Source organism: Sorex araneus, chromosome X, assembly GCF_027595985.1.
Source record: "Sorex araneus isolate mSorAra2 chromosome X, mSorAra2.pri, whole genome shotgun sequence".
In the NCBI taxonomy this organism is placed as follows: domain Eukaryota; kingdom Metazoa; phylum Chordata; class Mammalia; order Eulipotyphla; family Soricidae; genus Sorex; species Sorex araneus.
In genome coordinates this window covers 265908689-265924080 of record NC_073313.1, presented here as the reverse complement: position 1 = coordinate 265924080, position 15392 = coordinate 265908689, and the positions used below count along the sequence as shown (strand labels likewise).

General features: G+C 52.2%; 2 protein-coding genes and 1 pseudogene across 4 annotated transcripts in view; 2 read left to right on the top strand and 1 right to left on the bottom strand.

Annotated features, from left to right (window-relative positions):
* The window catches only part of LOC101555017 (UDP-glucuronosyltransferase 1A9), a 122551-nt gene that overhangs the window by 3733 nt on the left and 103426 nt on the right, over positions 1-15392 (bottom strand). For 2 of the 3 annotated variants that reach the window (XM_055120542.1, XM_055120541.1), the window contains exons 2-3: positions 911-1042; positions 235-322 (exon numbers count right to left, since the gene is read on the bottom strand). In XM_055120542.1, coding sequence (XP_054976517.1) covers positions 235-322; positions 911-1042 — 220 coding nt within the window. Of the gene's footprint in view, positions 1-234; positions 323-910; positions 1043-3374; positions 4241-15392 lie in introns of those variants that run through there. The other variant, XM_012933253.2, reaches the window with a different exon arrangement.
* LOC101557530 (transcription initiation factor TFIID subunit 9-like) lies at positions 9333-10221 on the top strand (annotated as a pseudogene).
* Positions 13553-14314, top strand: LOC101557802 (dnaJ homolog subfamily B member 3). The gene has a single exon (XM_055120544.1). The coding sequence runs from the start codon at positions 13553-13555 to the stop codon at positions 14312-14314; it is 762 nt and encodes a 253-aa protein (XP_054976519.1).

Genomic DNA, 15392 nt, shown 5'->3' with positions numbered 1-15392 from the left:
ATCCAAGGATAGACCATGAGCACTGCTGGGCGTGGCTCAGTTCCCCATCAAAGGACTCCTCCTGCCCACCATGGCCTTTGCGAAAGAAAATGAGTGGAGGCACCCCACTGGGTAAGAAGCAAGGCCGGGGCCACCGGCCAGTGTGTTTCCCACAGCCCTTCAGGAGATCGAGGCGGAAGCCAGTTTCTGGACTTAACCTCGGTTTGACCAATGCCTCAGACCCTCCCCACCTACCGAGCAGGTCATTCTGGGGCAGCCACTTGACAAGTTTCGTGTTCTTGGCGAGATTCGAGGGTGGAGTTCCCGTGTACCGCCACAGGACCTTGCAGAGACAAAAAAAAAAAAAAAAGACCCAGGGAAATATTAATGGGGAAACTCTGCAATGGCAGCCAGAGTCTTCTCTCAGGATGAGCAGAGCCTGTGCGAGGCTGGGGGTGAGGGGACCCCAAGGCCTCTGGGGGCTGGCCGAAGGCGGTGAAGCTGTGAAAACTCATCGGGCTGGACATGTGGGGCGTCCGCACTTATCCGCAGGGCCAGAGAGGGCTGACTGGGCAGCATGGCCACAGAACCTTAAGGACAGGTATTTGAGAAACAAGTCCACCAATTCCCCCCGCCCCGCAGCTTAGGAGAGAAACGGTCCTGCGGAAGAGGAAGTGCTTCCCACTTTATCTGTGGAAGTTCTTCTCCTCAGTACACCTCGGTGTCCCCTAGGGAAGAGGAGCCCTTTCCCTGGGCTGGAAGGGGGTGCTGCAAAGTGTGAAACTGTTCAGAGAGCTTAGGAATAAACTGTGGTGCTGTGGCAAAAAAAAAAAAAAAAATCCTGCTTCAAGTCCAGTAATGGAAATTGTGACCCCAGAGCAGGTATCAGAACTCCTGCGAAGACAGCAGGAAGCATGGAAGAGTTTCTTACCGTCTGGGGGATGGTGCCCAAGGCCTTGGCAATTTCCATGGCTTTCTTCTCTGGAATATCGGAAACCATGGAGCCCAGGGAGAAGACCACGATCCCGTGTTCCCCAGAAGCATTGACATAGGCTTCAAATTCCTAGACAGGAAGAAAAATCCCCGGTGAATTTTTCTTTGCGTATCTCAAGCTACGAACCAGACCTCTTCCTCTTAAGAACATCATTAAGGGCGATAGCACAGTGAGGAGGGCGTTTGCTTTGCACACAAATCGACCCTGGTTCGATTCCCAGCATCCCATATGGTCCCCCTAGCACCACCAGGAGTAATTCCTGAGTGCAGAGCCAGGAGTAACCCCTGTGCATTGCTGGGTGTGACCCAAAAAAGAAAAAAAGAAGAACATGATGGGGGGGCAGTACACACATACATACAAGCGTGTGTTAGAGGCGCAAAGTATTTGATGGCATTTATTCCTCCCATCTCCTTCTAACGATGCAACAGGAGGACTAGTTCAGGACTGTGGGGTGGGAAGAGGGGGACTGGCCCCCAGGAAGTTGATCTTACCCAAGGCAGTAATCTTAGCTCAGCCTGATAGGGCCTTACCCTTCTGTGCTAATGCAGAGAATTACACACATACATACACACACACACATAAACACACAAACACACACACCTGCACACATATCTATGTTCATGTCAACATACACCTGTACACATCTGTGTGCAACACATACCTTCATACATACACGCACATACATATATACTTGCTCAGATACATGCCTGTGTAGGCATACCCCTACCCACACCTACATACACATGTACCTGAACACACACACACCCCTACACATGCACGCGCGCGCACACACACACACACACCCCTGCACATGCATACACAGGGGCAATTCTACTTGGAGGAAACAGAACGAGGCATTAGTCGGACCCCTTCCCCGGCTGCAGCGGACCGGGAGAGCTCCCATCCCACGGTGCAAGTGGTTTTACTTTTCCAAAGAACGCCAAGTCATGCTGTCTGGGATGATGGGGTTGCCCAGGACCAGAAGACTCTGCGGTCGACCCTAAACCGTGCGGGACCCACCTGGCGCTGCCCTCTAAGCGTGGGGAGCAGTCCGTTCCTGCCAAAGCCCTGCCCACGGGATTTGCAGAGACGTCTGCCCAGTGTGAACTGGAGCAGGCCTGGGAGGGGTGAGGGGGTGAGGGCTTCTCTCGGGCCGGCCCCGACCCTGCTCTCCCCTCTCCCCCTCCACACAGTGCGGTGTTGGCAGAACACCCTGAGCTGCGTCCCCCCCCCCAGACTCCTCCCTGGGGTCCGTGCACACGGCTCCTCCTTTGATCACCCTGATCTTAGGTCTCCTTGTAGCTGCCCAGGCCCAGTTCCGCACCCACCAAGAGATACGAGGGGAGGCAGAGAAAGAACTTCATTGGCAAGCAGCGTGCGGGGTGGAAGAGGCTGAACCCAGGGCCTCAAGGTGACCACCTTGTTCACCTGGTCACAGAAGTGCTATTTGCAGGAAACGGGAAAGAGTTTTTAGGAAGGGTGGATGGCAGGCGGGGGGGGGGGCAGAAGAAACAATGAATTCCCTCCCGGGCTGGTCCCCAGAGCACGCGCCACCTTATCCGGAAACTAAGGCAAAAGTTGGCGTGTGAAAGTTTAGCCTGTCCTTATCTTAGGCTGGCGGGGAGGGGTGGGCGGGGGCTCGGGGACAAAAGGCGGAGAGTCACTTGGCCATGTCGCACCTTATTTCTGCCTGCCCATCCCCACGACCTCAGTCTTGTCTAGAAAGCGCCAGTCTCACGGGTCCCTACCCTGTCCTCTCGCCCCCGTCCACCAACCAGAGGCGGGTCCCGATAAGTGGCTGCTTAACGAAGGGCCAGAAACGCCCAACGTGAAGCAGAGAACTTGGCAGGCATTTCACTAGGGTTGAACCTTCACCGGCAAGTTGTAGCGAGTCGGCCTCGGACACCCTGTTTGCTCTCAAGGCCAGCTCTCCCTGGTTCAGGTAAGGTCGCAAAACATCCCCCCCACCCCACCCCCGTCTCAGTCCAACTTCCTAGACTCTGGACTGGGCCAATGAGTGAAGTAGGTGCCCACTGAAAATAACCTTTCATCCCCCTACCGGTGTGTGCACCTCCCACCCCAAGAAGCCAGCCTTCTCCCCAGCGGTCTGATACGAGTGGAGGATTTCTCACCCCAGACTTGGCTCTCAAGTCTCTGTGACAGTGTGGTGATTCCGAAGACAACGCCCAAGACCAGTGCAACTGGCAGCTCAGACCCAGGAGCCTCGCGCGGTAGAAATCAATCCGAGGGGCACCCGACAATCCCAGCCTGAACCCATCTGTGACCACAGCTACACGAGTGAGGTCCACACACACACACACACACACACACACACACACACACACACACATACACACAGACACACACACAGAGACCCACACAAACTCTCACAGGCACACACCTGGGCAAGTGGTTTTTGGTTAGCACAGTTGATCCCCCCAACAAAGACCATGTTGGGCATGATGGGCCTGGGGTGGTAGTTGACAAAGTCGCTCCTGAGGATCCAGACTGAGGCGTTGCTCATGAGGTCCTGCACCGTGACCGTCTTCTGCAGGAACTCGGAGGCCAGCTGGGCGTAGGGGGAGTACACGGCGCTGCACAGGAAGCTCTCGGTGGAGGCGATGAGCACGTTTTTCACCCTCTGCAGGAAGGTCATGCGATCCGAGTTCATGGACAGCGACCTGGGCACGTAGGAGGGGGGCTTGGGGCACTGGGCGCCTTGGTAGTCCAGGCTGCAGGGCATGGCGTTTAGGTAGAAGACGCTGGGGAGCCCCAGGTGCTGGGCCACGATGGGCCCGCAGGGCAGGAAGGGGTCAGCCAGCATGAGGTCGAAGTTGCTGGCGGCCAGGGACGCCATGAGCTCCTTGTTGTAGAGCAGAGAGGAGCAGAAGGACAGGAAGAGGGCCGAGTCCTCCTTGACGCTCTGGTACGCTTCCACCACGCGCTGCAGGAAAGGCTTGTCCTCGAACACCCGTCTCCCAAGCTTGGCCATGATCCTTTGCATTTCCTCCCTCCCCTTGGGCACGGAGTACTTCTTCAAGGTGTAAGAGGGTCCTTCTCGAATATGCACCGAGGCGGCCGGCGCCACCACCACGATCTCGTGTCCCTTCTGCTGCAGTCGATGGATGACCCCGAGGGTGGCCAGCCAGTGGCTCCCGTCCATCGGGACCAGCAGCAGCTTCCCGCCCTGGGTGGCCCCGGGACCCAGCACGCACAGCAGCAGGCCCAGGGCGACGGCACGGAGAAGCTGGGACTCTGCCGCCATGGTGCCCGGCCTCTGCCATGCAGACCTGCGCCTGCCTCTCCTCCTCGCAGGAGCCACCGCACCCCAGTTAATGTTTGACGCGTCCCGAGGGCCGGCAGATAATTTGACTGTTTGCTTTTTATTTCTTTTGACAATCTCGGTGGTGCTCAGGGCTGGCTCTGTGCTCAGAGATCACTGTTGGCAGGGCTCAGGGGGACATGACATGGGGTGGGGTGCGGGGGGGGGGGCAGTGTATCGAACCCAGACCAGTCTTATATAAGCCAAGCACCCTACCCGCTACACTACTGTTCTGATGCCTGGACTTTGTGTATTTCTTTATTTCCTTCTTTTGGTATTGGAGTCCTATTGGTCCATGATGGGCAGACCCTGAGATACCGGATGGAACCCGGGCCTCCCTCATCCAGAGCCTCTGCTCAGCCCTTGAAATCACCTCCCGGACCAGCCTCCTTACTGGACTTCTCTTGAGCAATCACTATTAAGCAGCCTGGGATTCCGTATCAATCCCACCATATTCTCAGAACACACCTTCAGTCCTGAATCCATTAGTGTGATGTATGCAAGGCCCCAAAGAAGTCCTGAGAGGGGAAAAGGCGAAGTCCTATCAAATTAGACTCTCCAGAAAATAGACAATCCAGGGGTTAAGTCTCGCGCTTGCCTTATACGTGGCGGCCCTCGGTTCATACGGCACTGCCTATCCTGACCACCGCCAGGAGACGCCCCTGAGCTCAGAGCCAGGGACAGCCCCGCCCCCTGGTTTTGGGCCACTGGGTGTGGAAAAGGAAATAAAAAGTTGACCAGGTCATTCAGGGCAACCCAGCAGGTAGGGGTGAGTTCCCTTCCCGGCCCCGAGGAGCCACTTGCTCGGGCCGAGCCTCATCCATGAGTGAATCCACAGAAAACCCAGGTATGCAGGACTTGTGACTGAAAACACCAGGTTCAATGGAACCAGGAATGGATGACCTCCCCGTAGGCCACCCTGTTTCCGGCAACTTGGCAGTCACGTCCACACACCACTTCTGGCTGGCGCCAGATAATCTCATCAATAGCCATAATCTAGAGACTCGACAATACATCTCTCGGAAGAGAGTGTAAAACAATTTGCCATAGCCGTGCCGCTGGACCTCATGCCAGGCTATTCCATTCAGGGCACACCAGAGGTAGGTGGGTGAGACCCTTCCCTGCCCCAAGGACCCAGCCCCAGACCCCGAAAACCTCCAGAATTCAATTGCCGCCATGCTCGAAGCTGCTCTCCACACACTCATGAGTAAACCTATTCTTGGACCATGTGGCCGCATTCACAGCCACGCAACATCTCATACCTCACACCACTAATATTCAAGAGTAATGCACCACGTTTGATGAGGTTTAAAGCAGAAGGCAACCAATCTTAGAGGGAAATATGTTTACATATATATGTATATGTATATGTATACATATATATGTATATATATTAGCACACAAGGCTCAACCTTTAACAACATGTTAGTGATCTCTTATAGAAGGGCTTAATGACCCCTGGGTGACATATAGCAATCTTCACACAATTTCTTCTAAGGAAACTTTTTTGAATCATTTCAGTGGTTTATGCATAACAAACAATTCAAAATAAATTATTTTGGTTCTTCTTTGGGGCAGGGGTTGGGGTTTGGGATGGAAACATCCAAAATATGGTGGTGGGAAGGTGTCATGGTGGGGCTGGTGTTCAAATGTAATCAAATGTTGTGAACAACTTTATAAACATAAAATCATTTTTTAAAAAGTTGACAAGGTAACTTTCAGAAAGAAAAACCTTTTCTTGTCCCAGTTCCTACCAGGAATAGTCTCTGAGCACTGAGCCAGGAGTAAGTCCTGAGCACTGAGCCAGGAGGAAGCCCTGAGCATCACCAGATGTGCCCTCATTGGACAGAGACAAAGCTACTTGATAATGATGAATGGCATTAGACAAAAATGTTTTAAAACTCGACACGCTGGTTGGAGCTGCTTTATTGAAGCAGTAAACAGGTTTCCATTGTTTTCCAGGAAGTAACAAGAAGCAGAAACTCACCCACATCCCTCTCCCCTTCCCAATTACCACTTCTCTTTTACCTCCAAACATAATAACCAGAAGAATCTAAGCCCCCTCACGCTCCATTTTTTAGGAGGACATGCACAGGATCATTCTATTTATTCTGAGAATTCTTGTTTCTCCCCAAGGCCCCTTCCTGTCGGTCTCAAGGCTTACCTCCTGTTTGGTTTGGGTTTTTTGGTCAAGGAATAGACAAGACAGAAGTTTCAAGAACTTCCTTCTCCAAGTATACAGTGTCCTGAAACAAAGGTGGAGGAAGTAGGAGCCTGGCTGCTGGCTCACCGCTCGCTCCATCCCTTCCTTCAAAGGATAACGATGTCTATGCATGGGCAGGGGCCTGTGCTGGGCTTTAAGAGTTGCCGGTTAGAAATGGTCCTTTGGACAGAGGCCGGAGCAAGATAGCACTGCGGGGAGGGCATTTGCCTTCCATGCACGGGGCCAAGCTGGGTTCAATCCCTGGCATCTCTTAGGGTATCCCCAAGCACCACCAGGAGTGATTCTTGAGTGCAGAGCCAGGAATAACCCCTGGGCATCACCAGAGGTGGCCCCTAAAGCCAAAAGGAATTAAAAATTAAAAAAATAATAAAAGAAAATAAAAAGAAAGTAATTGTCCTTTGGAGGTAAAGCAAAGGCAAGTGCTCAGGAGCCCAAGCCCCTCACTCTTTCTTTTGTGGGTCTCCACTGCTGTTCCCTCCAGTCCCGGATGAAATCACAGACCCATGCATGACCCCCAAGACCCGTGCTCCCCGGGGTGGGCCTCAAGAAACGACTTGCTTTGAAGCTATGCTGTCCTGCAGGGTATGTTCACGGGGACCCTCTCCCCTGTCACTTTGACTCCCCTCCCTTACCACCGTGCCCCCACCACGGGCCTCTGGGCTTGTGTGTGCTTGTGCAGAAACCCATGCTCACGGCCCAGCCCACAGGCACTGTCCACACACTAGCTGATGAGACACGGAGACCCCTGCCCACATTTCAAACAGACTGACACCAGAGAGCAGCAGAACCTGCCGAGTTTCCAGGAGCGGAAGCCAGAAAACCAAGTAAGAAATGTTTGCGACCTATCAACCAGCCAGATACTTATAGGGCAGGGCCCAGGGTGTCCTAGAGGGGACAGTGGAGGGAGTGCAGAGCAGGACAGTGGCATGATCTTGTTCTGGAACCCCCCCCCCGAAAGTCAGTCATCTAAGACACATTCCTGCTCCTCTGACAAGATCTGACTGGCATGCTTGCAACTCGAGTCACGATGAAAGTGTGTTAGTTCATTGCCCTCTGTATAATTCAAGGCGAGCAAAGCCATCTCCCACGATGAACGTTTTGCCTGATCCTTCCTTGTGCATTGCTGTCTCTGGCAGTCCGGGGTAGGGTTTCCACAGCTTTGCCATCACGTCCGCTCAGGTGACATTATGTCCCAGTCCCCGGATGCTTCAGTTTGGACACAACTTTCCTTCTCCCTTGGAGCCAGGTCCCAGGTGCTGAATCAGCATGGTTCTCCTACTGTGCCCGAGCAACAGCTGCCAAGACCCCAGAGCAGAGCCGCAGCCCCTGCGAGCCCAGCCCGGCTCCCAGCCCTCCCTCATGCCTGAAGCCGCCCTACCCATCCCACCCGAGAAGTCGTGTAGGGACAACGAATGTTGCTTGCTGATCGGAATGGCAAGCAATCCACATGGCAACAAGCAATGGTTTCTTTCTTTCTTTCTTTTTTTTTTTTTTTGCTTTTTAAGTCACACCCGGCAATGCACAGGGGTTACTCCTGGCTCTGCACTCAGGAATTACTTCTGGCGCAAGCAATGGTTTCTAAGGGCCAAGAATAAAATTCTGACTCCTCAGCCATTCCTCAGAGTGGTCCAGACCAGCCCCCAGCACCTTTGCCTGAGTTTCCCCACCCTCTCCGGCCTCCCCCCCGTCCCCACTCTCCTGAGCCCCGCCACTGTCATTCTGGATCACCTGCCTGCCCCCAAATATGGTTTGAACTTTTGGTGATGTTTTATTCATCTTGAACTCTACTCCTGGTCATCGGTCCACTTTGAACTGCTGTTCATTATGTGCCTGCCAGGTGCAAGATCAAGGATTTCTACACTGTCACGCAAAGGTGAAAAGAGTTTGTTCTGGAGAGATAAGTGACCTTCCCAATGTCCTGCTCTCTATGATGAAATATGATCGTTCACTTGTTAATCATTGTCCTCTTAGTACAGCACAGTCTTTATTGAGCTTGTCATATCAGTTGCCAAAAAGCAAAGTGTAGAGAAATCACAGGTTGAAGAGTAATGGTCATGGGGGGTCAGATAAGGACTAAGCTCGTAGGACAAGTGGGTAAGTTTTCCTTGCACACAGCTGACCCAGGTTCGATCCCTGGCATCCCATTTGAACCCTGAACACAAGCAGGAGTGATTCCTTAGTGCCGACCTAGGAGTTACCCCTGAGCACCACCAGGTGTGACCCCCAAAACCCAGGGGGGAAAAAGAGTTGTGGCAATGCCCTGAGGATGCCAGTTTGGTGCAGAGGAGGAGAAGGGAATGAATACCCCTTATGGTACCCCAGGAACATAGGTGGAGAGCTCCCAGCACATGGATGGGCGAAGGGAGGGAATAGTCTGAACCGTAACTGTCAATCAACCAATAACGGGTAGGAAGGTCTGAGATTGGGACAGCGGGGGTCAAGGGCACTTTTGACAGTAACTTTGTACATCAATACTGAAAGTTTTTGTTGGTGTTGGTTTTAGGGGCCCACCCAGATGTGCTTGGGGTTGAATCCTGGCTCGGCACTTAGGAATTACTCTTGGTGAGCTCGAAGTACCACATATGGTGATGGGGATTGAAACTGGGTTGGTCAAGGCAAACGTCCTACCTGCTGTACTATCACTCAGGCCCCTATTATTGGAAACTTGAACACTATTATAACCCTATCACCTCAATTATAACAAGAAAACAAGAAGTATTTTGGGACATATGTATATATATATACATATACATATATATACATATATATATATATATTGCTTCTAAATATACTGCTCGCCAGTACACCAGGTGTTGGAAAAACCATGCTGGGCAAAGAACTCTCATCAAGATCAGGACTGAAATACATTAATGTGGGTGATTTAGCTCGAGAAGTCTGATCACTGGATATCATGGAGACTGGCAAGATGTCTTTTCCCAAGAGCATGCCGAAAGATGCACAGATGATGGCACAAATCCTGAAGGATATGGGGATTACAGGATATGAGCCGAGAGTCATAAATCAGATGTTGGAGTTCACCTTCAGACACATGACTACAATTGTAGATGATGCAAAAATCTATTCAAGTCATGCTATTGTTGATGCAGATGATGTGCAATTGGGAATCCAATGTTGTGCTGACCAGTCTTTTACCTCTCCTTCCCCGAGATTTTTTTTTTACTGGATATTGCAAAGCAAAGAAATCATACCCCTTTGCCACTGATCAAGCTATATTCTGGCCCTAGATTACCACCTGATAGATCCTGCTTGACTGTTCCAAACAAGTATTGACCAAAAAAGGTATCCACTTCTGTGGGAAGAATAACAGCTCCATGACTAAGTGTTGGTTCAGTTAGTATTAGACCAAGTATTCCTACACTTGGCACACGAACCCCACAAATAATGTCTGTTGCAACTTAAGCAGGGACTTCAATGTTCCTTATAGGGCAAAGCTTTGCTGTACAGATGCCTACTTCACAGACCCCAGCTGTAAAAACATCAATTCCTACGGTGTCAGCAGTTCAGAATGATCTTACTAATCCATCTCTAATTGGATCCAAACTCTTTATTACCACGAATATGGTGTCATCAGAAAATACTGCCAAAGAATCATCGAATACATTGAAAATAAAATGTGAAGATGATGATGAGGAGGAGGAGGAGGAGAAGGAGGAGGAGGAGGATGACTATGATAATTTATAATCTAGGCTTGAAGCATGTAATATGTGTACTTGACCTTGAGTTAATTGCATTGAGATTGAAAACGCATGCTGGATATTTTTGAGTTTTGAGTAAATATAGTTACCATACCTTGTCATTTACAGGTTGGATTTTCCTTAAGTTTAAAAATGTTCATTTTATTGGCCTTTAAAAATAAAACTTTTATTTATCAGTTTGATTGTTAGTACTTTGGGAATTGTTTTCAGAAGTTTTCCTCTATCACTAACAGGAATAACCAGCAACAACTCCTAAGTTCCATACCATCAGCATGTCACTACTGATGTCTTCAGATGTTTAGATCAGAGCTTCTTGAGATGCGGGATTGTGTAACTAAAAATTTTTGTTCTAAAATAAAAATAAAAGAATCATATGATATACCACTTTTGAGGGAAATAATCACTGCACCCTAAGTTTAGCCACGGTGCTATGAACATAGCTAGCAACTTTCATCATTTGTTACCTATTAGAGCAAGAATTAACCAAGATATGGACCAGGGGACCTGGAGAACCCCGTGAATTTTGCCAAGGGATTTTGCTATCAGATCTATTCCTATACTAGGGGTCTTTGACTTTTCCACTCCCATTCTCTAACGGCAGAGTGGAGTTTCTTGATGGTTACATGACAGTGTTAGAGCAACAGATTAAACACAGATGTGGACATCCAGCTCTCTTTTATTACACCAGAAATATGGAGAAAGAAAAAATAAAATATCTCTCTGCTACGTTTGGTGGGGGGGAAGGTGGTTAGTTTCTGCTGTTCTCGGGCCACACTAGACAGTGCTCAGAGATTCTCTTGGGAGTACCCAGGAGACCATATGCGGTGCTACAAATAGAACCCAGGTCTGCTGCACACAAGGCAAGTGCCTTACTCCAGCCCTAAATGTATTTTTATTTTATTTTTATTTTTATTTATTTTTTGCTTTTTGGGTCACACCTGGCGATGCACAGGGGTTACTCCTGGCTCTGCACTCAGGAACCACCTCTGGTGGTGCTCAGGGGACCATATGGGATGCTGGGAATCGAACCCGGGTCGGCCGCGTGCAAGGCAAACGCCCTACCCGCTGTGCTACTGCTCCAGCCCCTCTAAATTTATTTTTGAAACACATTTTTTTAATGACACATGGTTTATGTTAACATCGTCCAAAAAACTAAGGGGTCTTTTTGATAGCTTTAATTTCTAGTGCAACAAGTGGATAGAATCCACATAAAGGAAAATTAAAAACCTGAGACCAAAACTGTTGACCTAGTCCTAAACTCCGGTTCCTTTCATTCAGGCTCAAAGTCGGGCCACATCCACGAACAGGCATCACAACACCCACTTAAACAATTTGGAAGTCCCTTAAGAAGCCTTGTAACAAAGAACGAGTTAGTAAATGATTTTTCTTCTATTCTGAGGGCTGTGCTATCACCATTCTAGTAACAGGAAAGACCCTAAAGTCAGAGGGATAAAACTTAGATTTAACATACTGAATCCAAAATTACAGTTATGATGATAAACTTTTCAATTTATTTATGCCTGTCAGGAGTTGGTAGGCAAAACAGAAAAATAAATAGACTTTTGTTCCACTTGAAAAAAAAAATAAAATCCTCCTCAGCCCTGGATACAGCCCAGTGGTACAGTGCCCACAAGTACGAACACCGAGTCAATCTGATCCCTGGCTCATTGCACATGACCCGAAGGATCCTGGAAGCACCGTTGTTTGTGATCCCTCGCACCATCTCGGCACACTGGAACGAAGTGTGTGAGCTCCCCAAGTATGTGTGAGCTGTCACACAAGGCAAGGCGGGGAGGGGGCGAGAATAAATGAATGTATGAATAAATAAGTGAAACAGGCTGGAGACCTAGAACAGCAAGCAAGGCACTAGCCTTGCATGCAGCTGACCTGGGTTCAATCCTCGGCATCCTATTGCAGTCCCCCAAGCACTACCAGGAGTAATCCCTGAGTGCAGCGACAGGTGCAATTCCTGTGCATGGCCAGGTGTGACTCCAAACACCCCCACCAAGAAAAAGCGAAATAACTTGCTAATGCAATTACAGTTACAGTCACAGTCCCCAATTCCCCTCTTCTTCCTACTCTAGGCATAGGGGGTTACCGGAGGACCAACGGTTCCACCGGAGCGAGGGAGTTAGACCACCCCGGCGCTGCGTTCTGGGACCCAGCCCTGCCAATGAAGGGTGAGCTGCGTCACCAAGAGCATCACCAGAGTACGAGTGCGGTTCAAACCAATAGGACGAGCCACACTACAAGGTGGCCCAGACCAATAAGGGAGTTAGCTCAGGATGGCCCAGACCAATAAGGAGGCAAGCCACATCACAAGGGGAGGCGCACCAATAAGTGAACGAGTCACACCACAAGAGCGACAGGGACCAATGAACGAACTGCATAACCAGACCCAGACCAATAAGGCGGCAAGCATCAACACAGGAGGCGGGGACCAATGAGAGAGCTGCATTACATGAGCGAGGTGGACCAATAAGTAAACTGAGCCGCATCGCAATTGTGGCAGGGACCAATGAGCGAGCTGTATCACCAGGCCTGGACCAATAAGGAGGCCAGGGGCATCAGACCAGCGGCGGGGACCAATGAGTGAGCTGCATCACAAGGGTACAAGGGTGGCCCAGACCAATAAGGGGGTTAGCTGCAGGATAGCTGGACCAGTAAGGTGGCGAACCGCATCACAAGGGCGGCAGGGATCAATGAGCGAGCTGCATCACCAGGCCTGGACCAATAAGGAGGCGAGGGGCATCGGACGGGCAGCGGGGACCAATGAGTGAGCTGCCTCACCAGTGTGCAAGGATGGCCCAGACCAATAAGGGCGTTAGCTGCAGGGTGTCCCGAACCAATAAGGCGGCTAGCTGCATCACAAGGTCGGCAGGGACCAATAAGCGAGCTGCCTCACCAGAGTACGAATGTCCCAGACCAATAAGGGCGTTAGCTTCAGGGTGTCCCGGACCAATAAGGTGGCGAGCCGCATCACAAGAGCGGCAGGGACCAATGAGCAAGCTGCAGCACATGAGAGGGGCGGACCAATAAACGAACGCGCCGCATCACAAGAGTGGCAGGGACCAATGAGCAAGCGGCATCACCAGGCCCGGACCAATAAGGAGGCAAGCGGCCTCATGCGGGCACGCGGCGGGGGAACCAATGAGCGAACCGCGTCCCAAGGGCGGCCCGGGCCAGGGAGGGGCTAGCTGCGTCACAAGCGGCAGGAGCCAGTCGCGGCACTTGGGCCCGCGCCCGGGGCTGCCAGCCGCCGCGCCCTTGCCGTGCCCGAGGCCCGAGGCCCCGCGGGCCGAGCGCGGCCGTCGGACATGGTCGACTACTACGAGGTGCTGGGCGTGCCGCGCCAGGCCTCGTCGGAGGCCATCAAGAAGGCGTACCGCAAGCTGGCGCTCCGGTGGCACCCGGACAAGAACCCGGACAACAAGGAGGAGGCGGAGCGGCGCTTCAAGCAGGTGGCGCAGGCCTACGAGGTGCTGTCGGACGCCCGCAAGCGCGACGTGTACGACCGCTACGGCGAGGCGGGCGTGGAGGGCGGCGGGCGCGGCGGGCGCGGCCACGCGGGCGGCGGCGGCGGCGGCGGGGGCCACTTCCAGGACCCCTTCAAGTACGTCTTCACCTTCCGCGACCCCGCCGAGGTCTTCAGGGAGTTCTTCGGCGACCGCGACCCGTTTTCGTTTGATTTCTTCGGGGACCCGTTCGAGAACCTTCTGGGCGGGCGCAGGAGCGGCCGCGGCAGCCAGCGCGGCAGCCGCGGGCCCGCGTCGCTCTTCTCCACCTTCGGCGACTTCCCGGCCTTCGCGGGCCGCTTCCCGGGCGCCGACGCGGGCTTCTCGGCGTTCGTGGGCCCCGCGGGCGGCCTGTCCACCTTCTCCATGACCTGCGGCGGCGGCGGCGGCGCCAGCCACTTCAAGTCCGTGTCCACGTCCACCGAGATCGTCAACGGCAGGAAGATCACCACCCGCAGAACCGTCGAGAACGGCCAGGAGCGGGTGGAGGTGGAGGAAGACGGAGAGCTCAAGTCGCTGCTCATCAACGGCAAAGAGCAGCTGCTGCGCATCGACACCCGGTAACGGCCCGGCCCGGCCCGCGGGGCCCCCACCCCACCCCCCCTTTGTATCAGAAGATTGCAAGTGGACTCTACTTTCAGAACAGCCGTGCTCAGGACGTTTCGCAGCAGTTCAGGCCAACGCCCGTCCGCCCACCCACCCTCGGACCCGTGCACAGAAGCGCCCCCCCACCCCCTCGCCCCCAGTTGTCGAACCTGTTGTAAATGTCTGTGAGGCACGTTGCTATTTATTAAACATGATCCTAAGGTAGTCGGTGATTTATTTCTCTTGCTGCTTGGGGGGCTGGCGTGGGAGTGCCCCAGGGCACCGTGGGGGTGGCCTTTGGGACAGTCCGTAGGTCGTTTCTCTGAAGCTGGGCTAAGAGAACCAGGCTCCTTGGCTATTTTTTTTTTTAAAGCATCTTAGTAAAAGGTAAGATTAACTTTATAATCATTTCTGGCTTTAAGATTTTTTTTTCTTTGCCCTGTAAATGGTAGTGATGTTATTTGGTGGTTGCTGAGCGTTAGGCCTAGGCCTTGGGCGTTTGACACGTGGGTGTACTGCTCCATTGGCTCCTGTAACACATCCCCAAACCTCCGTGGTATCCAGAACAAGGTTAAAAAAAAAAAAAAGCTTTAAAAGATGTGGAGGGGCTGGAGCAATAGCACAGCGGGTAGGGCGCTTGTCTTGCACACGGCCAACCTGGGTTTGAATCCCAGCATCCCATATGGTCCCCTGAGCACCGCCAGGGGTAATTCCTGAGTGCGGAACCAGGAGTAGCCCCTGAGCATCACTGGGTGTGACCCAAAAACCAAAAAAAAAAAAAAAAGTGGAGATGAGAAATCAGAAATTGGTTTCAGCAAACAAAATCGCTGTGGGTGGAGCATCATCCCACTCCCAATGACAAACATGTCTCAGTTCCTTACCACCTGACGGGGAGCAGCTCTAGGACGGGAATGCAGTGGCAGGTAGTGGCTGATTTGTGCAGATGGGGCCGTGGGAGCCATCCCCATGGAAGGAAGTGCAGAAACATTTCTGTGAGGCTCACAGGGTTGCCCCTGAGCCCACGTGCAGTTCTCCGTGCCAAGCAGGGGTGAGGACC